General features: G+C 38.7%; 1 protein-coding gene across 2 annotated transcripts; it reads right to left on the bottom strand.

Annotated features, from left to right (window-relative positions):
- grb2b (growth factor receptor-bound protein 2b) lies at nt 1-25,207 on the bottom strand. 2 transcript variants are annotated; one of them, XM_060892121.1, is made up of 6 exons: nt 25,040-25,207; nt 23,563-23,872; nt 6,138-6,235; nt 4,519-4,641; nt 1,715-1,883; nt 1-1,535 (listed from the first exon to the last, which is right to left on the bottom strand). In XM_060892121.1, the coding sequence occupies exons 2-6, from the start codon at nt 23,638-23,640 to the stop codon at nt 1,350-1,352; spliced, it is 654 nt and encodes a 217-aa protein (XP_060748104.1). In that variant the 5' UTR covers nt 23,641-23,872; nt 25,040-25,207; the 3' UTR covers nt 1-1,349. The 2 variants fall into 2 exon arrangements, with proteins under 2 accessions (XP_060748104.1, XP_060748106.1); XM_060892123.1 differs by lacking the exon at nt 25,040-25,207 and having other exon boundaries at nt 23,563-24,026.
- Nucleotides 25,208-26,864: the final 1,657 nt, after the last annotated feature.

Here is a 26,864-nt window from a genome sequence, read left to right as displayed (position 1 = left end):
TTTATAGTTTCGCATACTGCTTTTATTGGTGCCAGTTTGGGGACTGGCGAAATACATGATAATTAAAGATTAAACTCACATGACTTTCAATCTTCCGCTTAAAATGTGTATACACGCCTCGTGCATATTGTTTGTATGCATACATGATCCTACATGGTTCTGAAACTGTAAATAGATACTCCTTTGAAATCTCGAGTAGGTGCGTGGTTCAGGACAGTGACCCTAACTTCCCTCATGCTCATGTCGAAGGTCTAAAGTCAGCTACATTCACGGCCCGAGAGGGGGAAAAATTGGCTGCAGTAAATACCTTGGCTTTGAATGGTGGCTGATCTTGTGATTGTTTCACGTTGAACAAACTCCTGCAGGCTGAAACGGCTCTTACCTGCACGGCATTAAAAGTCATGATAAACGATTACGTTTAAGAATATGCAGCTCCAAAGCGAAGGGTTTTTTCTTCTCTCAAAATGGAACGTGTGGCGAGTTACGCAGCATGCCGACGTATCTGAGAAATCTCAGATTATAATTCCTCGAAATTACACTGACGAGTCAGCATGTCCCAGAACTACTCCGTTTCATTCAAAAACAACTGAACATAATTTACATCTGAACCAAAAAGAAAAAAAAAAAGTGTGTGGAAAGATAAAACAGACAAACACATACAAATATATAATATATATCTTCTTAAAAATGGATTCTCTCTCTTTCTCTATGTATATTTTCATGGCCAAAAACTGATGTACAAAGTTCCTGTGCCTGGTATTTCAGACCTGGTGACTTGACATTAGCATCAATTAGCATTTTTCTTTTTTTTTTTTTTTTTAAATTGACATCCATCTAATGTGGTGGTGTTTTTTTTTTTTCATTTTTTTTTCATTTTAAATCTTTTTCTTGAACTTAAAATGGCCTCAAAATTCAACATTTACTGTTACAATGTGATTAAAACATGCAGCCAAAACTTAATGAAATTAAGTAGGAAAATGTAGGAAAATGCACTACAAGGATAAGGTGTTGAAAAGGAGACGGAGCGGAGGGGAAATCTACACACAGGATCGTTGTGGCGTTAATTTGTTTGGTGTTGCACTAAGCTTAGGCTCATTAGACCCTGGCTGCAAGCGTTCATAGTGATGCAAACAATAATTCTCAGGAATCAGTGTTGATTTTTTTTTTGCGCCCATATGTCACTGAAAAAATGAAACACACTCTGCTGACCTTTTTTCTCTTTTTTCCAGTTTCCATTGTTCTCTTTTTGCTCTGCAAAACACAGGGTGTTAACGGCAGAGGGGGACATTTAGGCTTTTTTGAGAAGGGGTGTGTGTTTTTGGAAAGAAGGGACCTAGACGTTTGTTGCTTTACATGTTCCGGTTGACAGGTGTGACATAATTGCGTGGGAACATGCCTGTCTGACCGTGGCATGCGCCCTTCCACCAGTTAGGATCAGAGTTGTCCAGGACCTGGATGAAATCTCCACGGCGGAAACCCAGCTCTCCGTCCTCTTGAGGGTCAAAGTCAAACAGGGCCTGCACATAAGTGGGGTGCTGCATGGACAACAAAAATATAAGAGTTAGAATGACAAAGTTCTGAATGCACCAGACACTTCTAACTGTTAAGAATACAAGATACCACTAAATCAGCTATAAATGTGCTGCATGCTAAACAATCGAGTAGCTGTTAAATATACTCGGGTAGTACAGGACAAATGGAGGAACTGACTGACCTGAGGCACCTGCTCGATGTCCCGTAGAAAAATCTGTTGGTTTCGTGAGACTGAGGTAGAGCGGTGATAATCCACCAGCTCGTTGAGCGAGTTGAACTTTACAACCCACAAGAAGTACTTTCCTGCACCATCACGTAACACCTTGAAGTGCTGCACGTCATTCCCAAACCTGCAGGAGCGCGCACACACACACACACTTTTTTCGACCTAGTTTTTCATAAACTGTATATAAAAGAATAGCATTAACATAATCAATATATCTGGCCACATTTTGCACCATTCCAAGATTGGAAAGTACAGTGGGTAAAATGTACAGGACTTCCTCTGAGGTCTCTCTTATTATTATAGCATTATTAATGTGGACTGCTTGTAGTTTTGAAGCAGTCAAACAGTTTCTGCATATTTCACATGCTCCCTGACAGAATTTAAAAGCTATACTTAGACTTCCATTACGAGTCGGCTTTGCGTTCTTTTCATAGTAACATGTCATGGAAACATATCATCATTGCTAGTCATGCAAATGTTGCTGTTGCAATGAATGTAAGAGGCTGAAAAACATTACAATGTTCTTTTAAGGAGGTATCACGCCAACCTTATCATGAACACTCCAATTATAGAGCCGCAATATAATCTAGTAATAAAATGCATTCAAATGGTGGACTGTGGAATGACCTTATCCTGGAACACAAAAATAAACCCAGAATCTCTCTCCTCTTCCAGGCAGTCGGGTGGTGGCGGAATAAATCGGGTAATTACACTGATGATAATCAAGTTACTTTGCATATCCAACTGCACATGAAAGCTTAGAACCACTGAAGCAGTGACAAATACGTAGCCGACAGTAGACACACGCGCGCGCACACATACAGGCACGCAAGCCTGCCTGACACGGACACATGGACACACACATGGACACACACACACACGGACACACACACACACGGACACACACACACACGGACACACACACACACGGACACACACACACACGGACACACACACACACGGACACACACACACGGACACACACACACACACACACGGACACACACACACACACACACACGGACACACACACACACACACGGACACACACACACACGGACACACACACACACACACACGGACACACACACGGACACACACACGGACACACACACGGACACACACACGGACACACACACGGACACACACACGGACACACACACGGACACACACACGGACACACGGACACACACACACACACACACGGACACACACACACACACACACGGACACACACACACACGGACACACACACACACGGACACACACGGACACACACACGGACACGGACACACACACGGACACGGACACACACACACACGGACACACACACACGGACACACACACACAGATGAAACAAAGGTAAACTAAAGACGACTGAAATCTGGCCTGTGGGTAAAGGGTAGGCTGGGGGATAGTGACCACTAGAGGTCAGCTAAAGGCCTAAAATTGACATACTCCCAGTGCACATATAGAATTCAAATTCACACACACAATGCCATTCTACTTACAGAATTGTAAATACAGACAATACACATTTACAAGCATAATTGAATGATAAAAATTCTAGAGTGGAAAGTTCACAGAACCACAACTGAGGGACCCTGGACAGAAGTGTCACACAAAATTTAACAAGGTGCTCTCAAACTATTGATACAGAATGTAGAAGACAGAAACCAGCTGCCAGGGGAAAAGAGCTGCAGGACAACCTACAACTACACCCCACATTTAGAAAAAATAAAAGTTATGAACACCATACTACTATCAGACGAAAATAAATAGAAACTAAATCAAACTCTAGGCAAAGATTCAGCCTGTTCGGTGAAAAGGGGTTCGTCTGTATGACCCCAATGACACCATTCTCACAATAAAGTATGAGAGTATCATGACATTGTTCTGCTTCTCTACACACACCACTCATTACATTTTAGCAAATGAAACAAGAATGGAGCAATGCATTAGGCACAGTGGATGTGAAAGACGAACAAACTCTAGCATACAGTCAAGAAGCCCTTGCAAAGCCTAGTCAACCGTCTGACGTCCACTGATTCATACAGGATAATAGTGGATTTTAAAATTGCATGTCCATCAGTGGGTCTCTTGTATGCCTGGAGGAACTGAAAACAATTTGCTAAGTCAAATGAACCAAAATTAAACCATGAAAACAATTACTTTTTACAGCAAATGTGCAGGAGCTGTCATTGTCAGCAATGGCTTTGCGAGAAAATATAATGTTTGCAATTTGTAGTCTGTGAAAATGTTATGTTTATGAATGACAGTTTTTTGTTTATATTCATGAGTGCAAAAATCAAAAGTACATCTATACATCTACATATTGCACTACATATTAGGGAAAGTCGTGGCCTAATGGTTTGAGAGTTTGACTCCTAACCCTAAGGTTGTGGGTTCGAGTCTTGGGCCGGCAATACCATGACTGAGGTGCCCTTGAGCAAGGCACCGAACCCCCCCAACTGCTCCCCAGGCGCCGCAGCATAAATGGCTGCCCACTGTGCTGTGTGTGTGCACTTTGGATGGGTTAAATGCAGAGAATGAATTCTGAGTATGGGTCACCATACTTAGCTGTATGTCAGCGCCAGCACACACACACCATCCCACTTTTACAACAAGGTAGCTGACTCAGGGCACAGTCAAAAAAAAAAATCAGATGCATTTGTATGTAGGGAAAAACTGAGTGAGGATGAAATCATGGTGTAAAATATCCAGTGTGATATGGTATGAGCTCCTGCATGCTCACTCACTTCACAGACAGGGAGAAGTCTCCGGGTGCACTCTCACTTTCTCTAATAAGGAAAGCTCCATCATGCCTCTGTTTGTTCAGCAGCTCCTCTGCTCTCGCCCGGGGAATCCTACCGAAGAACCACCTGCATATATGTGTAAACACACACACACACAGAGACACACACACTCACAGAATAAGAGATTTAATGTAATGTTAAATACTCAGAAATGACTAGAGATCTGATCTGTACTGAGAACAAATCATGTTGAGCAGATTGAAATGTGGTGGGAGAGTTTCATTATAATACCTACAACTAATACACATGATACAAACACGTGTCAGCCTGCTGATGATCGCCAGTGACCACTTCAGACTCACGTTCATATGGTAAAATAAACTCAGAACATAAGAACACTGGTGTAAAAAAAAAAACAGGACTTTTTCTGTACAAGGTGATGGGGAAGTGGCTGTAAGGTCACACAGGACAACTGTCTGCATGCCATTCTACTGATATTTGCATCAGAGGGATGATAAAGAATGCACTGGCACCTTCGGGAGCCGGGGCAATACAGCAGATCCATAAAACCCAGCTGTCCTTTAGTAGCCTCTCCCTTTCCTCTGCCTAAGATTGGCACAGTTGTACAAAAACATCCAAATGGCTGACTAGCAGAGGAAAGAGCCACCGCCCCTGTGCCCATCTTCCTGAAGAAAAGTGCCTGCCAGTGACACTGACATTCAAACTTGTCTAAACGTAAAGGGGAGCTGATGGAAATCACATTAGTAGTTTTAAAAGGCTTATGCTTTGTCCATTAACTAGACACAGTGAACTCACAGCTTTTGCTTAAGTTGCATTTGTGTATAACGTACAGCCGGTGGGCCACGTTCAAAGTAAAAATCAATCTATGGGCAAAACAGCAATAAATTCGGTTTAAAATAAGTTTATTCATCTATAAAAATTAACACACAAGCCAAACAGGCAGCTTCAACACTGTACATGATTCTTATTTCTGAATGAACATGACGCTTATCAAATTACAGATGTTAACCTGTTATAAATACAGCCATTTGTACGGTCTAATAACTGCTGCTGAGTGCTGTTAAAATAATTAATTAAGCTAATGAAACGATCCGCTACAGCTATACAGTACAGACTACACTATCCTTGAGTTTTACATCAATAAGAATTACGTTTGATGCTACTTTTGTCACTGGATTCTAATTAATTTGGTTTGATGACTAACCAACAACAGCAAGCTGGAAAGAAGACTAAATCATTGTAACAAGTGCATCTAACATGTTTTGGTTAGCTGCTCCGACCTGGTCGTCTAGCCTTCACGATTCAGCCATTGCCAATGTTGCACAATGGCTGTACGCTTGTAACACATGTAAGTGTTCGAGAACTGACTGTTTACTTGCTGCCTAATATCTCAGTCCTTAACAGGTATGCTGTGATCTACTTATATCTTCACTGTGAACAACTGAAGTGGTAAAATCTACTTGTTAACACTATGAATAAATACAAGCCTTCGCAGATGTACTTAATATATTTAGATCTTACTAAGCTCATAAAGTGATGTGTGGAGTGAATTTGTGGTGGTGATGTGAGGGAGACCGAAAGGCTGTGCAAGTTGTACTTACGGGTGTGCTTTCATTTCTATATAATTCTTGGGGATGAATCCATCTTTTCCATTCAGCTCTGCCTTGTACCAGTTCTGGTCACATTCTTCATTTAATACCTGATACACAAGAATTGTTACAGGTTAGTTTAATGCTTGTAAAGAAACCGTATGCAAGTATCACTTGACAGTAGAAGTATGTGAACATACCACCTGAGAAAGAAAAGAAAAAGGGAAAGGAATGAAATTAGAGAGCATTGTGTGAGAGATTCAATCAATTTAATCACAATTTATTTGGTGAATCTTTCATGTACACACTGATAACACGCACACTATGTAGCGAGCATGTGTGTGTGTATTATTCCACTGTATGTGCTTGAACAATGTGTTGCCGCCATTATCGTTTTCTATCAGCGGTTTTCTGATTACTGACCACAAACCATAAGCCCATGAAATAATTAGGAGACTGACCATAGGTCTTGCAATTTTAGCATGCCTAGCTGCCAAAACTTCATTTCTTAAAAGGTGCCCTTTCACACAAAACCGTTTTTACTTGTATTTTTTGATGCGTGTTAGGTCCATATGTGTTTGTGTTGGGAATGTGAAAATGAACTGTTACCTCCCCGGTCAGTTCTAGCCACTTAAAAGAAATAAGCGGAGAAATCAGGTCAGTTAGAAAAGCTGCTCAGAGTGACGTAGAAATGATCGAGCTCATTACTATTCATGAGCTCTCCCACTTGAGACCGCACCCACAGAATTTGTGTAGCTCAGTGAGTTTCCTATACAGCAAGGATGGCTGAACGTCACCGGGCTTGTGAAGAAGCCATTCTGCTTTGTTTGTAAACAAAGTTCCTCTAGCCTAGGCTACTTATTGCACTGGGTGAATGAATAGTCATGCTCTCATATCCTAGCGGTTAGCCAATCGGAGCCAAGGAGCATAGCTCATTGAATATTAATGAGAACTGGCGCAAATCGAGCTGAGTCTTACTGCAGGCTTTCTATACCACACTAGAATGGCCTGAAACAAGGTAACCATGGCATTTTTTCCACAAAAAAATGTGACAGAGTCCATGGTAAACATCAGACATTACCACAAAAGTAATGAAATACATGTGGCAGGGCATCTTTAAAGTATTAGCCTAAATACAATACAAAACAATTACTGCAGCTTTGTAGTTGTGTGTCTGGGAGAATAAAACTAAAAGCGTCCTCCATTCAGTTGAGGAGATTCGTGAGTTTTTCGGCTCATAAATAAATAAACTAAACAAACTACCATTCCTGGGGCAGCTCCTCTTGGTGATCATGATTGCCAAAACCAACTAACCAAACAAATCTTATAAATAAAGACTTTGCACCTTCAGGGCTGTGGGTCTGATTAACACCTCCACCCTGTGAGTGTGAGTCAATGTCTCCGTGGTTCAAGGGGCTCCTCCAAGTACTCTGGTTTCCTCCCCAAACCAAAGGCTGACTGGCATCTCTAAATTATCTGTAGTGGGTGTGTGTACATGTGTGTTTGTGCCCTGTGATGGGTTGGCACCCTGTCCAGAATGTTTCATGCCCTGTGCCCAAGGTCCCCTGGAGAAAGCTCAGGTTCAGTAAACAGATAGGACAAGCAGGTCAACATTGAGCACTATAAACATTAGGTTTATATTTTTAGACATATTTTCACCCCTTTCTCATGTGTACAGATAACTCTTAATGAAATTCAATTCGTATTACATTTTTATTTATTTTATCCTTTTGATTCTGTTTTTATGACACATACAATTAGAAAGCATTTCACATGTCCTGTTTGTTTGTCTGTCTATGTGACAGACTCTGAATTACTTTCATGTGGTCTTACTAAAGCTGGAACCATTTGTAACTAAACAGTGTACATTTTTTCCTAAATCGTTGGGATTTTGTGCTTTTCCCATTTTTGTGTCCTTTCCATATAAAAAAAAAAAAATATTCTGTGGTTGAAACTTGGGCACACACCTGGCGATTCTGTTAGCATCTGCACATTTTACAATTACTCTTCACTACGTAAGCAGAGGTTTGTATAAGAGATTAGCTGTAACAATTCAGGGCCCTGCAGTCTTGGTGTTCATGTTTTTTTTTTTTTTTTTAAGAAATATTCAAATACTAATAAGAATAAAGCCAAAATAAAAATCGGAGGAAATGTACATTGCAACCTGGATGTGAGGGGTATGAAATTTTAACTCTGTATCTCCAAGCAGCTTAACAGAGAAAGTCTAGAGTTTAACCAATCGTAGCTCATAAAATACATTACTATGGCAACATTTCACCACGGTTAACACGTCCGCACTCCACCTTCAAATACAAAGGCACACTTCTGCATACATTTGTTATTAGATTTTTACACAAGAGGATATAATTGTATTTGTGCAGCCTGGATGATATGGTACACACACACAATTTTAAGAGATGTCTTGTCACAAGGCAGAGTGACAAAGACTAAAGACTCTGAAGACTTCTGGAGCTTCTCAATGAGACACCGCTTCTGCTTCTAGTGGGTTAAGACTGCAAGGTACCGGATGCCGTGGATTTGGTTTCGCCTTGACTAGACACCCACCTTAATACAGGAAACCTTCTCAAAATCCCCTCTGTGGTAAATAGAAAAAACTTATGTGACTTTACCCAGTACATAATGGAATGATGTGCATGACTACTTAAAAATTTGGTCACAGAGAAACTATAAAATCTAAAAATGTACAGCATTTAAGCTGCATGCTGCACTGTTCTGTAGTCTTCATTAAATACATATTTTTCTGCATGCAGTAATCACAACAGCTCTACATCTACATGCCTCTAAAGATGCAGAGTTTATGATCGGATCAGAAGACCAGACTCAATGCAATAGAAAAAACAACAATAGACATTTACAATCAGGAAGTATAAATGCAAAACACTACAAAACTGATTTATGACTTTAACTCTCGTCTAGACTACTGTAACACTTTACGTACAAGTCTCCCTGAACCCTGAATAATATCCTAACGGCACACCGTCTACTACGCACCAGGAAGAGGCTTTGTCATCACTGCATTAACAGTGTACAGTAGTAGACAGAAGTACAACTGTCTATAAATGTTATTGATGTTGAAACTTCTGACTATACAACAAACTGTTCTCAGCACATTCTTTACGTATAAAACAGACAAACAAAAAAAAAAGAGCAAAAAGCCAGAACATTTACCGTTAAATATTCTTCAGCATTGGTCTTTATTTCAGGTTCAGCCAGTTTGATTTCCATTTCTATAACCCATCCATCTGCTACTATAATTCCAGCCATTATGTTCTGTTTATTTTGTGGAATTCTTCTGTATTTATTGTTGCATAAGGCTTTATTTTATTAGAATTATTACATTCTATTTTGTTCCCTATTTATAGCCTTATCCTAATTCTTACTTATCTTTATTATACCTGTAACTTGAAACGTGCTTTGATGTGGCTGGCTGTATATGAACATTAAAAAAAAATTCAATCATTTACTCTAACATTTACAAAAGTAAAGGAAGAAAGAAAGCAATCGGTAATCTGACAAGACCACACCTTGTAGCTGGTGAACATTTTCCTATGCTAATGGTTTAAAGCAGCATTAACTCGGTTTTAACTGTTCAAAGTGACAATGAAAAATAACAGGATATCATTACATGTATTCTTGCTACAAAAATATATTTATCATTCGCTGGTTTCCAGGTAAAAGAAAGTGACAGGAAAATGCATTCTCTCTATATCTCTCATAAGTTATTACACTGACATCATCATGAACAACAACAACAACAACAAGAAAAACACTTGCAACCAAGAACTGATGAGATGTTTGATGGTCAATTTCTTTTGGGAAGTGAAATCACCTATCGATGAGTTATTTAATCAGAGCACAGATAATGTTACCTCACTGGATCATTTCTGTCAATAGCTGCTGTAATGCTATACCACAGGCACATTTATTAGGTTATCAACTAAGCTGAAGAAGAAAAAAAATATAAATTTTTACCCTACCCCCACATCCCCCCGGTTCAGTCGTAACAAGACATTGTGACATCATGGATGCAAAGATGTGACTTTGTGCTTCAGGGAATTGTGAGATGAGCATTCAAATAATTCCACATGTAACAACTCAGCAGGGATCCCAACCTGCACAACCCAACACATTCAAGTATATAAAGCATATAGTATTCTTTAGTGAAAGGACTTGTGCATCAACTGCACTTGTGAAGTGATCTATATCGCCAGATTGCACCAGCCAACATGTATGATAACACCACCCTATTATAACAGTTAAAAAGTGCTAGCACATGACACCAGAGTTCAGCATGTTTCACTCGATCATTTCCCCACATCCACAGTTCAGACATTTAGTTCGTTTACAATAATAAACCTTATGTTGGTAGCAACGCTTTAATTATTTAAAGAATCGGACTGAATAAAATCAGAACTGGAGTGAATCCTTATTCCCTGAACTGTTAATAAAGAATCGTATATTAATACACTAGTTCCAAAATGCTATTACATACTGATCTTTACAATTAACCACAAATCCTCGGACTGTGCATGATGACGCAGAGGAAACCGCTTTTTTCTCCATTCTTTCCCATCCTCTGATCTTGCTAAGCTGCAATTGCAAAGATGGTTTCTATTTCTGTGCCTGAAGCCAGGGATAATCTTGTCCACAGCTGGTTTGGCCTCCCGCTGTTACCCAGTGCAACAATTAAAATCTGCCACATCAGAGTATCATGAGCATCAATCATTTAACAGCATTAACAGAGTCTGGTGAAATGTTATCACTATGTTTTAAATAAATATTCTGCTCAAGTAAGATCTCCATATGGCCAATATGACATACAGCATAACCTTAGGAATAGGAAACAGGGAAGAATTACTATAATAAAGCATTTCATCAGTTCCATTAGAACAGGGGGGCCACTTGTCTTGGCACAAAACACTATCACCAGCCCTGCATGTGATTCAACACCGAGTTGCCTCAGCACAGCTGTACACTATAATAAACAGTAAAGTACACTAAACAAGGCTTACTATCATTGCTCCTTTCACAGTTCTGCACATGTTCGTACCAGCCTCTCTGTGGCTTAGTTCATGGGGACTTGGAGAACGTTCTAAACAGAACACACAGCATGGGGGGGGCTGCTAAATAATAAGGGGTGGTGGGTGTAGCTAAATAATAAGGGGGGGGGGGGGGGTGGTTAAATAGTGTCTAGCTTAAAAGCAAACACAGCAAATGCGTGTCTCGCTAATGGACTGCCAAAGGAAGTTGATTTCAAAAACCAAGTCTAGGCAACAAAAAGCATGCTAGGTGTTGTAATTGTGGCTTTGTTATGCCCTGATGAATGTCAGAGTTGAAGAATTTCCTTAAATGTATATGCACAAAGCTGTACAGTAACCAGCAGAGACTTTTAACGGCATGAACAGCACAACTAAATACGGCAACTATTCTCACTCTCTGAGAGTGAAGTGATTTTTCACTTCTCTCTCAGAGAGTAACAACAGAACAGATGCAAATGACTAATGATCATATTCCTCTACCACTTATACAAGACCATATGCCCCAAACCCGACCCCCTAAGGCATGGCCTTTGGATCGTATAAGACCTAGCACACAATCAACTAGATTTGGGGCAGTCCTGCCATTAAGCCATACAATACAATACGTTTAATATGAAGTGAAAATGATAGACAGGGCAAGCAAATAGTTTCATGTTCATCAACCATTAGCAACAAACAGTTTCCTGCTCAAACCATGGAAATGTAACCCAATGCTGAGATCTGGTCAAAGATAACACAGCTCAATGGCTACAGCATGGCTATGAGTAATAGACTATGCCTCATTTCATAAACAGGAAGTAAAAAACCAACACTATTCTTGGTCATCTTCCACTGAAGAGGACCTTTCACAAGTAAATACGCAAAAGAAAAGCAAGGCATTTTACCTAAAACACATCCGTTATAAGAGCCAAGCGGCAATTTGATCCTGTGCCGTTGTCAAGCAGAACCGCGTTATTCAAGATACTATTACTTATCTCTCTGGCTGCACCTTATTTATTCTCTTCCTTTGCATGTCTCAGTTTGTCAGAGAAACACATTACGGAATCACATTTTTCCCCCTGGAAGCTATGCAAGTAAGAATTGAATTCAGCTAGGAAAAGATTTCATAGACAGGATGTTGGTCATCATGACAAACCTATGGCTTATTCAACAGACTTACTGATGACTCGGGAAAAGAATACAAAACTTTTTGACCTGTCATCATCATGTGGACACGGGACGACTCATTTCGATCGGAACATTTTCTATTAGTTTGAAGTTAAAATAAAAAAAATAAATAGTGTGTGTGTGAGAATGAGAAAATAAAAAAAGTTTAGAGAGTTTTGCAATCCTTAATCTTTTCAGTCTGTACCTTCTGCCTAAATGTTATTTAAATCTAAACCGATACTCCAGATGTTTACAAGAAAGATGAGGTTGACTTCTGGAAAATAACAATAAGTTTTCTCAACAAAAACAAACAAACAAAAAAAAACCAAAGAAAGATTGTGGACATACATTTGCACAGAAAGAACCAAAAAAAAAAAAAAACAGCCTTAAACATGATTAAAAAAACATCCTGATCTGCATGGAGCTGTTTATCAAAACATACTGGGTGTTATTATAATAAATAAACAACTAAATAAAAATAAGAGGAAGACGACGAAAAGGAAGCAAAATAAGAATACAAAAAAGGAGAAGAAGAAGGAGGAGGAAGAAGACAAGCAAAAGAAAAAGGAGAAGGAAAAGGAGCAGCTGAAACCGAAGAAAAGAAATTCACATGTAAATATCTAAACTGAACTTCAGAGCATTTTTAAACCACAGTGAGATCCTAAAATTGATTAATTCTACAGGAATATCCCTGCTATGCTTTGAGGCCATTATAATTTTCCCTATATTTTGATTTGAAATCCTGTCAGGAACAAGACTACATCCCGCTTAACTTATTTAGATGAAATAAAGTAATAAAAAATGAAAGTCCCCAATTACTAGGACAAGAAAGAATGAGTGCACATACCCACTCACTTAAAATCTCTCACGGAGGCATTAAATACACTGCGCACTTATAAGAGCGATTTTCACCCACGCTGTATATAAGTCTCACTCAGGTGAAAAACAACCACCACCATGACCAAACCCATAACTAGCTGTTAAGAACTCCTTTCATTTCTTAATTAGCAAGAGACGTTCTCAGTATTTTTTCTCAGGACAAAGTATTAAATCAAACCAACTATGATTCACAAACCTCTGCAAAGACGTACAGCGACCATGACCTGCTAACGTCAGTGTGGCTTCTTAGTCAAAAAATCATGAGATGATGAGAATTAGGATTCACAGGTCTAAGCCTAAAAAAATTGTGCAACCTTTTCTTATAGACTTGCACTGAAATTTTACACTGATGTGGTTTCATTTCTTTTTATGGCATGAAAAAAAAATCAAAAATTCTTAAACATCCCCTTCTCTCTCTCTTTCTCGTCATCTCTAAAGAATATGGAGCATGCAGGAGTGTCATTGCAGCTCAGTGCTGTACGTTCATGTCAGTGAGCTCACAGCCCACTGATCACAGCAGGGAGGACAGCTATGCACATCTGTCTATATGCAAAGAGCAAACACAAAGCAAGCAATAAAGGATGATTAGAAAGAGGGCATCTGCATCAATTGCATACAAACACACACACATTTACATACATACATACATGCATATCATCAAGTTTTCATTTACATCATGTGGTTCACCAGGAATGTTTAGCATTAGGGCTGATCAGTGTACATGAAAGACTCTGGCATTTTCTTATCCTTTCTTAAACAGACAGCACTGTAATTAAGGACAAACATAAAAAAGAGGATTGCTTCAACTGAATATCATGGTTTTTTTAGATAACTTTTTATATTGTTGTAATTAATGTAGCCAAAGAAACCTAGCAAACACGAGTGAACCATTTAATTACAAAATAAATAAATAAATAAATAAATAAATAAAACGCAACCATTTTTCTGGCTATTGGTACAGTATTAACTGAGATTTACACTGCTAATGCTAGCTAGCATCTATATACTCAAAAAAAAAAAAAAAAAAAAAGACCCCAAAGAGGTAGCTCATCATGATGGTCACACTTCTGATTTTGTGATTGTTTCATAAACCGGTTGGAATTAGTTTTGTGTCTTAAAAGCCAATGAATGTGGACACTGAGCTGAACCCGAGACATAATCTCGCTAATCTTCCCCCAGTTACAAGATAATGATGCGGATACATGTCCTCGTTTAATAAACGTACAAGCAGTAACAAAATGATTTTCCTTTACTATAAATCAGCAACAACCACAGAAAACCAGCTGTCAGGTTTGTGCTGCTGCTTTGCAAGACTCATTGCACCGCTGCAGCCTAGAGCACTCATTCTGCTTTTCTGGGTCACTGTGAAATACAAGGGTGGAGTTATGGAATGGCAAGAATTAACATTGTTTGCTTGAGGAGAGGGAAGAAGAGTTTAATTAAGAAATAATGGGTCCTGCTGTGTAGCCCCTGAACACACATACCACGTGGAAAAGCTTCCTATCCTGCTGTGGGAACACAGCTTTTCTCACAGCGGGGTTCAGACAGGGATAAACAGCAGATAAAGGAAAACGCAGTGTACCATTTGGGGTACAACAACCACTTCCCGGGAATAATTAGTGCTTCTTATTTTAACAAGATGGAAAAATTACAAGAAATAGTAAACCCTGAGGCTTGCCCCAAAGAAGCTATGGTGCACTTCTTTTTCTTTTCTCTTCAGAAATTCAACATTAAGAAGTTATGAAGCAGAGACGGCTTAAACACGAGAAGATTTACTAAATCCTGATTTGATCGCCGAAGGAAAAAAAAGGTGATTAATCAGAAGGAGAAACTTGAGATGAGGTACATGTGTGTGCAATCAGCTCAGGTTACTGAAACAGAGCACATAAAATAACAGGGTGATAAAGTGGGAGGAAGAGGGCAGAGGACACGCGTTCAGAGAACCTAACAGGAAAGTTCTAGAAGAGACAGACAGAGAGCAAAGACAACACATGCTGCTCAATGAAGACAGGAAGGTGATGGGGGTGGAAGAGGCACTAAACAGGAAGTGAGAACAAAGTGGTATCAAGGGCGGCTGCAAACTTGCACACGTATGTCACTGGGTTTACTGCTACGCTCACACAAACACATTTTGAAATCGCAGTGGCTTTAAAAAAAAAATAAAAGATGCCGGTTGTAGCAAGCTATTCGATAAAATTAATGATGCCTCACTACAGCACTGCGAGCTCTGAGGAAGCAGTCATCTGTAACAGAGTGAGTGAGATTGTGTGTGAGGTGAAGCCGGTCTGATGGAGCCAGACTACCGCTGGCAGGTAATATTACTTGGTGTAAATGTGAAATAAGAGAACACACACTAAGCAAACTGGACAAACCAACCAAGCAGAGGAGTGAAAAAAAAGAACACAATGCTATTGGGTAAAGTCAAAGTTTAACTAAACTTTAGACAAGGTCACTAATGACTAACCATGCAGGTCCATGAAGTACACGATGACATGGTGCACAAGGGCATTTTTAGACAGCTCAAATGGGTCAAAAAAAAAAAAAAAAAAACAACCTTCCTTCTCCTTTTCCATCTGCACATGATTCAGAACCACAAGATCTCCCTGCTGAAATTGAGCCTTCCATCATGCAAGAAAATTCCCGCTAGTCATATTTACACAGATGTACTGTACATGTTAAAATTGAGACTTGAAAAAAAAACAATATTATATATAGCAATAATATATATAGCAAGGAAACAATCAATGCGAAACAGGTGAAGTAATTAGGCTGAATCACCTCAGAATGAAACCGGAGAAAACTGCTAACAAGAAGAACTCAATTACTGCAAAGCAGATTCGCTGATACCAGCTAAGGCTTGCACATTTTCCAGAAATAGATTAATATGCAATTTTAATCCTATAGTCACAAAGGAACATTTGTAGAGGAGAGAAAAAAAATACGTTACGAGTGAAATAAATAAGATCTATGCTCATTTTTTCCCCTTGTTTTAAACTTGGTTTTACTTTTGACCCGTAGACGGCAATCTGCAAAACAATCGGACTGAAAAACTCCTTAGGAAAGTTTAATGCCATTTTTAGGGCTGATTTGGAAGGCACAGCATACATCTTCCTGTTTACAAATGTAGAAAAAACAACAAACAAACCAAAGCAGCCAGCTGTAATATCACATGATCCCTTATGGACAGTTTAGTGTTAAGTGTTGTACATTTGTAGTTCTACACAGTTCTGGGTTCTTTTCATGGGAGAACTGAGCTTTGGTCTTAGTGACTAGCATGGTTTATTACCCAATTCAGAATATAAGCTATGACACACACACACACAGGAGCTGCAGGACTAATAATGTTTTAATTGTTACTGGAAATTACGTTTAAGAGGCTTTTTTTGTCACTACATAGAAACAGATGAGTTTTGTTAGTCCTAGTTTAAAATAAATAAATAAATAAAAGGCCAGCCAAGAGTGACAATGGTACAATTCAGCAACGTCTCTTCTAAACATAAACATGTCAGTCCTCAGATTTTGTGTAAAACGTGTTAATGACTCGTGCCTTTATGAGAATTTTTAATGGCATCTATTTTTACTCAAATGTGTAAAGACAACACAACACTTGCTCTACGTTCCAAACGGCATATAGTGCATAGTATGTAGAAGGAAATGACATTAAACCCCTAGCTAGCACTCATATTTCAATAAGGAGTAATGAGACATTTGTTCATGACATTAAACAAAAAGAGAAAAGCGGGCGCACAGACTACTATTAAACTCAGTACTCATCTGTTAGTCTAACTTCAGTTTAGAGTCAGATCAGTGATATATGCCACTAAGCACAGCTTCCATTCACTGAAACTCATGTGTGCAAATCTGTTCCAGCGTGACAATGCTTCTGTGCACAAAGTGAGCTTCATGTAGACATGGCCAAACAAATTTAGAAGTTTTTGTGAGAAGGGTGAACAGAGTCCTGACATCAAACCCTCTGAGCACATTTGTGATGAACTGGAACACCACATAACACCAGGTCTTCTCACCACACATGGGCACCTAAAGCTCTGAGACCTGAATGAGCACAAATCTCTGCATCTAGTAAAAAAAAAAAAAAAAAAAAAAAAAAAAAATCTCTTCGCAGATGTGTGGAGGATATTAGAACAGAAACCTGAGAAATAAATCTAAAATGGGACGTTCAAAAGGTACATATATGTATAATGGCCATATAGTAAATATATATTTTTAAGCACATCACTATCAGTACAGTTTAAAAAATCTCTGTTCCTGGAAATGTAATTTGTAGCTTGGTAAAAATGTAAAATTGTGCTTGGTTGTTACTGAAGCTCAGTTTTGGTGTGTTTGCTTTGCTCATTTGGTTCATATGGCCTTGTAGCAGCAGCAAGTGAAATAGCAGTCATATTTTACCACAGAAGCAAACGAACAAGACTGTGACTTGAAACTTCAGCTGGGTAGAAAACAAGGTAAGCTCTATTCCTCTTGTCAATCATTGACCACACCGCGCACAGTCAATGAATCTGTTGTATGAACAATCGATCCTTTCATGAGCTCGAAGTGAACCTGAAACTCAAGGAAGTGTTCAAAATAATGTACAGGATCTCTCAGTCATGGAGTAGACCTTTGGATGGGGTAGGCTAAAGGGCTAAAGATTTTTCCTGGGAAAACACCAGCGCAGGTTTAAAAAAAAAAAAATCTTCACATACCCAGACTTTAAAGTGAATAATATGAGGAAGACCCAATAAATTCTAACCGATAAATACGAAAGGACATTAATAACTACAGTATGATTTTAATCCTGCCGTCAGTTGTGAAGGCATCGGTTTTCAAAGCGATTTGGATTCTAATTTGATTCTGATCTCAAAAGGCAAGAACATAAAAAAGAAACAACAATTCATGACCAGGTACAGTATAATGATGCCACGTTAACAGTGTTATCAGAAAATAGAGAAATCTACAGCACTGTGGTATAAATTCAGATCCAGCCAACAACATCCAGAAACATTATGCTAGAAGCTGCAATGTCAAGAAGGCTACAATCTGATTGGCTCCCTGGTTTCAAACAGGAAAACAAAACTTCCAGACAATAATTTTACAGATAATCTCTCTAAGTGAATTTTCAGAAGACGTTTTGGCCTTTTACTGTAAAAATAGTCTGTCCATTTGAACAAGCAGGTCTCCAGCACCCACACAGCTAACAGGTAAACTTTGTTTGGACAGGCAGCACATTTCTACTGGTACACAGCTGAGTACGTTTTCATGGCATTTTCTGTTGTCACTACACGTTTACTCAAAACTCAGGTAATGCAATTCTAGCGGAGACGTTTTCAAAGAAAAGAGAAGCGAGCCAAATAAAAAGCTTACCAAGTAAGCATTTTCCTTTGTTCCCGTTTTAAAAGTACCAAAATAGTGTCATTTCCAGTTTGTTGTATAAAATTAACTGAAAAACTGATCTGAGCAATTCAGCCTGAATCTGTACGCCAGACTCAATTCATAAAGTTGTCTACATAACTGAAATCTTCTACACAGGATGATGAGTGTGATGATTACTGAAATACGACAATGACATGCACCGTGTATTATTTCCTGAATGGAAGGGCAGAATTGCGGCTTTTAAACAGCAAGAGAAAAATGTCTTATTCAGCACATGCTGAATTTTTGCTTCAGTAGCAACCAAGTCTGTGAACAGAGTTTAACAATAGTTACCTCACAAGTTTATGGCTTTTGAACTCTTAAGCATGCAGTGTTTTGGTTATGCTTGAACCGATTTCTCAGGATTAAAATTGCTTGCTCAGAGTAAAACCCCTTAACATATCGCAAGCGCTGACGTTAGAGGTTCACGTTAGCATCGCTCATCCCTGCATATTGTGCGTGTGTACGGGATGGAAGTGTAGTACTTTTATTAACCATGCGTTATAAAAAATTGTCTATAGATTCAAAATTCATGGGATCTCATTAAGAAGTCTAAGAAGTTTTAAGATATAACTAATGTATATTTATACCTCATTTCCACATTTTAAAACCAATAAAAATGACCAAACAATTGAGGTCTTTGTTTTTAAAGACAGGACTAAACTGAATGATACTGACTGAAAAACAAGCAAACAATACGATCATGTTTATTCCTAGAAATAAGGCAGTTGAAGAATAAAGGTCTTTAGGAGTAATAACAAAGAGATGTTCTCCCTCTGGACCAAAGGGAGAGTGTGATGTGTCCTGTAGCAAGGCACGGATGCGTCTCCCTCTCCGTACGTCTTTTACTACGTCATTCGAGTAACCACAGGACCGTGATTCTCTGGGGCTAAACATTACTGACTGAATCCCGATCACTTCAAACACAGTGGAGAGCAAAACAAATGTAGCATGCTTGAGTGTTCTGACTCTTACTAAACCCTGAGGGTTAGGATTAAGTAAAGTAAAACAGGCCAAGGCAGGAACAGCTGCCCTTTCACTGAAAAGCATCGAGCTGCCCTTGAAGCTGAACCTTGGAGATCTGATGTTGAGATTTGTGACAACTGGAGTAAACATGAAACCCTGAGAACATGTCTAACCCTAAAAAAGAACAACTCTGATCATTATTTATCTATTGCCAAAGCTACACTGAAGAGACAGCAGAGAATACATAACTCACATAACAGGCCGATATTTATTTAACATGCTTGCTGTCACAGGAACTAATCACACATATTCTCGATATAATCTAAAGGTTATTAATAACTGGACAAACAAATGGAAACAGTATAACTGCGTATATGGCAATGCATTCGGTTTCTATCCTTTTTCCTCAGTAAGATGATGAGATTAAGTGCAGTATGTTTTGCAAATCCTCCACGCTATTCAATGCAACTATAAAACCTTTAATAGACACCAATAGACACCAATACTGAAACTTTCATTATTCATATAATGCCTTTAATTAATAGGATAAACTGTAATCATTGTCAAAACCATACGATGCGTCTTCACACAGGCAGGGATTGTTTCCGTATTTTTTCTCTCATTCACGTTCCTTGAAACCTCCTAGTGATCCATAAACATCAAGTCCTGCCACAATCATTCATAACAATAGCAATACTACACATAAAGGGATTTGTTTGATGGAGTATAGCAATAACAGTCTTAAACACGTGATGTGGGATTTATTTGTCTAATTTCAGGACTTTCAGAAGGACGAGGCAGACAAAACATCCCACACTGTTTACATGACATACTTTGTACACTAAAACTTAAAAGCATTAATCCAACATCTTCCAAAGAAAACTCGAAACACAGATGTTAAGAATTTAGTGTAGTGTGAGGGTTAACATTCTGATGATCAAAACTTAAATACCGCTGACAAAAACCGAACACAATTAAATAACAACACCTTTCCAAAGGTTTTCACTTTCTAACAAATGTGCAATGTGGGAACTTCAGAAGGACTGAAGTCACAATGTCAAGCGTTTGTCTGTGTAGAGTTTGCACAATCCAAAATCCTGTAAAAAAGGTCATTTGCCTTTATAAATAAAAGGTGCACAAACCAAATGAATAAAGAATACATGCACGAGTGTCAGTCATGGGCCTCGAGTGCACTACTCTCTGCAATGCTTAGTTGCAGACTTCCTCTTGTGTGCTTTTAGCCAACATGGTCAAACTTGTTCCAAATGCGACTTCCCAGAACATACTCAGTAAAAACAGTAATCGCTCCCTAGAAGTTTTAAAACATGAAGATTCAAGAAAACGGAACCGAATCAGATTTTACGAAGAAAAAGATTCTACCAAAAAAAATAAATAAAATCCAGTGATCCGGTCGTCAGCTGATCTTAAAAATATTTCACTCGGCTCAGGTTGGAGCAGGTAAATATGGTTAACATCAGGATATTATATCTGCCCTTTACCAAATTTGTTTGTGACAAAAACACAACACTGTACAAAAATCCTGATCTAGTACAAAATAAAAACTAATGGTTTTATTTCACTTACACCACAGTGATGTGTCAGTGACTACGATCGGTGATAAACATCATAAGCAATACTTTTAAACATTTAGGGCTACATTTATTTTTTCGCCCCAGAGAAAACTTATCTGATATCAGATCGTGAAACCACTACAAAAGGCTAGAATTGGAAAAGAAATATGATGTTGGACCAGGAGATAATTATCCAAAAATATTTGACTGCTTTATGTTGCTAGAACTGACTTTATGATATTTATATTTCTTTATAGTATTTTTAGGTGAAAAAAATGCAGTTATACTCCAGTTAAAAAAGAATTAAGCTTATTATTTTTAAAGAAACTATATAAGGCAAATATCGGCTTAAGTGTCATACTCACATAGGTTTCAGTGTCTAGAACAGTATTGGAAAACAAACATTGTGCGAGCTCTAATTGAAACATAAGGCGTGAGTATCTTCCCCCACCTCCACACCCCAATCAAATTTCCCCAAAACGTTTTTTTTCCCTTCCAAGTATCAAAAATGCAAATGCAATCATTTGATAAAGTTTCAGTTCCTGGTTTGTTTTTACAAATGTTCACTGCCATTGCAGCCTGACTAAAGCATCTGTCCTTCTCTCATAAATGGGAACAAAATGAAAGTTCTGCTCTGGATGAGTATCACGTGATAAAGGAATGATAAATGTCTCACAGATAAAGCTGAAGTGATGTTAAAGCCACAGCAATGACTTCAGATCCTGCTGCAAACACAAGATCAGTGGCGTTTCTTAATCTTGTTGAAGCCTGCTCAAGCTTTTAAAAGCGAGTCTTATAATTAAACAAACAAACAAATATAAATAAAAAGCTCCATATAAAAGTAGGTGCACGGTCTGTGCTGTTAATCTTAAACCGTCTCTTTATTTTACTCCTCCTAGGAAGATCAGGCCACTGATTTAAGTGTACCGTAGATAAAGGACACGATGTACGAGCAGTGCTTCTGTTGCCTGCTTTATCAAAGGTCCTGAGAGAGGGATTATAACGATTACATTTAAATCTCATCGCTCTGGGCTGAAAACGGAAATGGCTTGAGATCTTTAAGGCAGACATGTGTTTGAAAAGAACAGGGCTAAAGAAATATTCGAGTGAAAAGCGAGAGATATGACAACATAACTTAATGATTAGAAATGAAGCAATAATAGAGTTTTTTCAGAGAGCACCAAGCACATCAGCACTTTTAATGGCACTATAGCATTAAAACATGGATCATTTGAATCCATGTTTTAATCCCCCCACTGCTTAATTTCAATACAACACTGACGTGTTGTTAATGCAGTAACATACTGTTTCTTTTTATCATGAAGAAAACAGAAGACAGACATTTTTACTAAGACTAAAGAAAGTGTGACATATGAAGCCCACACTGGAAGCCTACAACTAATTTATTTTAAGGTGTAGAAAATGTTCTGTTTCACTATGGTGCAGCAATAACAGTAAGGAAACACAAAGGATCTTATATGAAACCCGGCAATTTGTAGTTAATTCCAGGACGATGTTCGATTTAATGAGGCTTTTCCTTAAGAAAACTTCCTTGAAGCAAAATTCTCAAAACATCATCATATCAGACATGAAATCTAAAGAGATATGTTTATGTACTATTTGTTTTTTTGGACCCGTCTCAAAATCTTGATTTCAGCACAAAATAAACCACTGTTTATAAGTATATAAAACCGCTTTGCTACAGGACACCTCACCCTCCTCTACTGTCAATTACTTTCCTATAACAGCACGTCACAACTGGTTTTGTTCCTCAGAGATTTGCCAGCACGTACAATTTTTAGAATCGTTAATAAACAAGTTTTTTTTTTTAACTATTTATAACAACACTATTTTCTGGAGTGTCTGCATGAAAGTTCCTGTTATTGCTTATGTTGGTGCAGCTATAAACAGTTGTTCCCTTGGCTGCCTCTCTATTTTCCTCTCTTTAAGTTAATAAGCAGCTTGTCATTTTACCAAGAAACAGTAAAGTGCCTAGTCATCTGTCCTGAAGACTCTTCTGTGGTGAGAAACTTACTTTTACAAAGTGCTGAAACTATAAATAAATGTGAAATAAATGTCTTCTTAAAGTGATCTGAAGCATCCGAGTCACTGTAAATGAGAAGTTACTACAGAATCAATCATGTATTCAGATTACAGCTGGTCAGTACATGGTGTCAGAGCTTCATGGATAAAGAACGTGAATCACTTTCGGACCAAACTGAGTCAGGAGTATGACAGCTCTGTGATCTGAAGTGTTCAGAAACGACAATCTATAGATAACGGGACAGAAGTCAGACAACAGGATTGTATAAAAAAAATGCTCTTAAACATTCCCATAAGGCTTGGAGTGTTTTTGGTGCACTTTAAGCAGAATTAAGAGCATGATGTGAACGATGTCAACATTACCTTCAGGATCTCTCCGCGTTTAAAACTCAGCTCGTCATCAGCAGTCGCTTTGAAATCATACTTGGCGACGGCCTCCATGATTCAGCTCCAGCACCTGTGTGTCTACACCAATGCAAGTGAAAAACGTCTGGATCGGGTTTCACACCCCGAGTTTAGTCCCTGAAGGCGGATAAAGGAGGTGATGTCTGGACTTCTAAACAAGAGCTCAGGTCCAGGACACAAATCAGCGTGTCTCCTGGTGTCTCTCCTCCAGTCTCTGTCCCGGGTCTCTCCGGCACGATGTTCTCACATAAAGGTCCCGGCAAATCTCCTGCAAACAAACCAAACAAATAAAACACCCCTCTTCCGTAAACCTTTATTAAACACCACGGTTTAAAACCAACCGAATCCGAGTCGCTACAGATCGCTCAATGGACCGCGCCCACGATACGAGCGGTATTAAAAACCCAACACTCCCCATATAAAGAGGAAGGAAATCCGCGTTATTTGACGTTTCCAGTGACCAACTGCGTCGTCAGGGCGCCACAGAACGACCAATCAGGCAGCCGCAAACAGAGACGCTCCCCAATAACGGGGTAGAAAAGCAACAGGAATAATCCTATTGGCTGAGCGAATGCTGGCGCTGGACCAATAACAAAGCAGCATTTTACAGCCCAGAAAAGAAAGAAAATGCGATGACGACATGGCGCACAGGCAACGAGCAGCGTTTTATTATTAAAGTACTATTATATATTTTGTGTGTGTTCCATAAACAAACGCAGCTAATTTTTTTATCGCTAACGCTACAATTACGAGCAAAACTACGTGTATAATTCGCTCCAGTCGGGTCTTAACGTTAGAAACTGACAGTTTCACCGCTTCCTAAAACGCCTTACACTTTACACCAGTTATTAAACTCTCAAAGTCACTTCTTTTACATCCGACAGTGTAATAATAACTCTATATCACCGAGTTAAACTGGATTTGTTTATTATATAAACACCGGATCGGAGGCGTCTAGAAGCTTCGCTAACCGTAGCTATGTAACGGTTAAAAAACTCACCCTATCACTTTATTTAAAACAGTCACGCAAACAATCCGATAAAAGACTTTGTTAGACACGAATCCCAGACATAATCTGTGTATGATCTTCTGACAAACAGCACTGATGCCGGCGGACACCAGACTGCACCGACATGTTCAACACATTCCAGGACACCATGCTAGCTCGGCTAACGTGGCAGGAACCCAGAAATACCCGAGTAAATAAAGCTAAATAACGAGCACACCGAGTCCATTCGAGTTTTAACTTACATCTAGTAAGAAGTAGTTACAGCGTTATAAGATCCCAGGAGGCAAAACGGGCATCTAAAGCAGCTAGCTAACAGACTAAAGGCAGAACTAGCTTGTTTTGCTAATTGGACGCTAGCTCGGTGAGCCGAGGCGGAGGAAACCTTTCGTGCTTAAAAAAAGACCTTAAAAACGGGTTTATACTCACACTTATTAAGGACCTTCGCTCTTCTTTCACTTCAGGTTACATCCAACTTTGAGTAATACTCAATTCGTTGCGCTTATTTTCCCAGTAAACGAGTTAAAGGATGTAGGTTTTAACGACATAGAGCTTTTCACCAGACGCTTGTTATGCTGCTGGATTTGAGCTTGAACATTTCCGCTTCCTCTGGAGAAAACAGCTGTGTTTACTCCGCCCCCTGCCGGCCGCCTCTGGTAACTACACTGCTACTGTCAGGGACAAAAAGAATTCAATTCAATGCAATTCAGTTTATTTCTATAGTAATTTTAGCAATTTCCCATTGTCTCAAAGCAGCTTTGCAGAAATATGGAAACAGAAATTAGAGAAAAATAAATACTACTACTACTACTACTACTACTACTACTACTACTACTACTAATAATAATAATAATAAGAAGAAGAAGAAGAAGAAGAAGAAAATAAGAATAAAAATACATATGTGAATATATACAATTAAAGTTTAAAATGAATTTAAAAAAGATTAACTTAAAATACTATACATCTATCCCTATCCCTAACGAGCAAGCTGGAGGTGACGGTGGCAAGGAAAAACTCCCTGAGATGATATGAGGAAGAAACCTTGAGAGGAACCAGACTCAGAAGGGAACCTCATCCTCATTTGGGTGACACTCTATAGTAAATAGTGTAAATGTAAATAATGTCCTTTCTACAATAGTTTAGAATAGTGCAACTGAGAGCTCCTGAGGAACTAACGGTGAGTTCAGTGCAGACCTGATTGCTGATAAAGACCAGACCATACAGCTGACTGACACAACAGAAATGGCTAAATGGTTTTAAATTCTGCAAAAGCTTGATTTTCCTCAATATGCATTGACCTAATTATTTTATAGAGTATTAAACAATTTTGGGATTCAGCTCTAGCCTGATATGTGACTGCTGGATTAATCCCTTTTTAAGAACAGTGTATAATTCTGAAAGCTACAGACTTCAAAATCGAAATCAAATCAGAAGTGAAATGAACTAAGGAATAAAGTGGTGTGGTGTGGTGTGATGTGGCCCTGAAGTAATCCACCCTGATTAATTTTCCTATAACACCATGTCAACTGTGATGATGGATATCAATTCTCAAATCTGGCCATCGAACAGCATTTAAAGATCCCTTTCTAATTCTACTGACACATCAACACATCTAAATGTCTACAGATTTCAATTAATTTCTGTTTCATATTCTATAAACCAGATATACAAATGACTTTATATGTTAAACTCTATGAAAGCATAACAATTTTACAATAAAAATGTCTACTTAAGCAACACGGTGCTTGTTTCATTATTTAAACAACAGAAGTTACAAACTTTAACAATTAATATTTCTGATAAACATCTCTATTAATTTATTGCTCTTCTGGTTTTAGATTGAACTTGATTATTTGGGGTTATTTTCCACTGGTCATTCAGACTAAAGTGAATGAAGTGAAACTGACCATGATGCCTGTATGAGAGGGGCAGCATTACACAATCGCCTGTCATTCAGACCAACATTGAGCAAGCAGGAGCATCTGTAAGCTCACGTATATGGAAGAGGACAGTTGGCGAGTTCCTACTAGTGTTGTTTTGCTCTGGTTCGTGGGAGGGAATTGGGAAATTACAGAATTAAATGAGAATTTAGTTAGAAAAACCCAGATCAACCAACAAGAACTGGTAAAAACAGAAACATATCTTTGTATCTGTGATTCTTTTTGTTGATTTTTACAACACTAATGTCACATCCACCCTTATTCTGAGGCTAAAGCTTACCACAGTCCAGTATCACATCTATCCCTTTTCATTT

This window comes from Tachysurus vachellii, chromosome 18 (genome assembly GCF_030014155.1).
Source record: "Tachysurus vachellii isolate PV-2020 chromosome 18, HZAU_Pvac_v1, whole genome shotgun sequence".
Lineage (NCBI taxonomy): Eukaryota > Metazoa > Chordata > Actinopteri > Siluriformes > Bagridae > Tachysurus > Tachysurus vachellii.
This window is presented reverse-complemented; position numbering and strand designations above follow the sequence as displayed.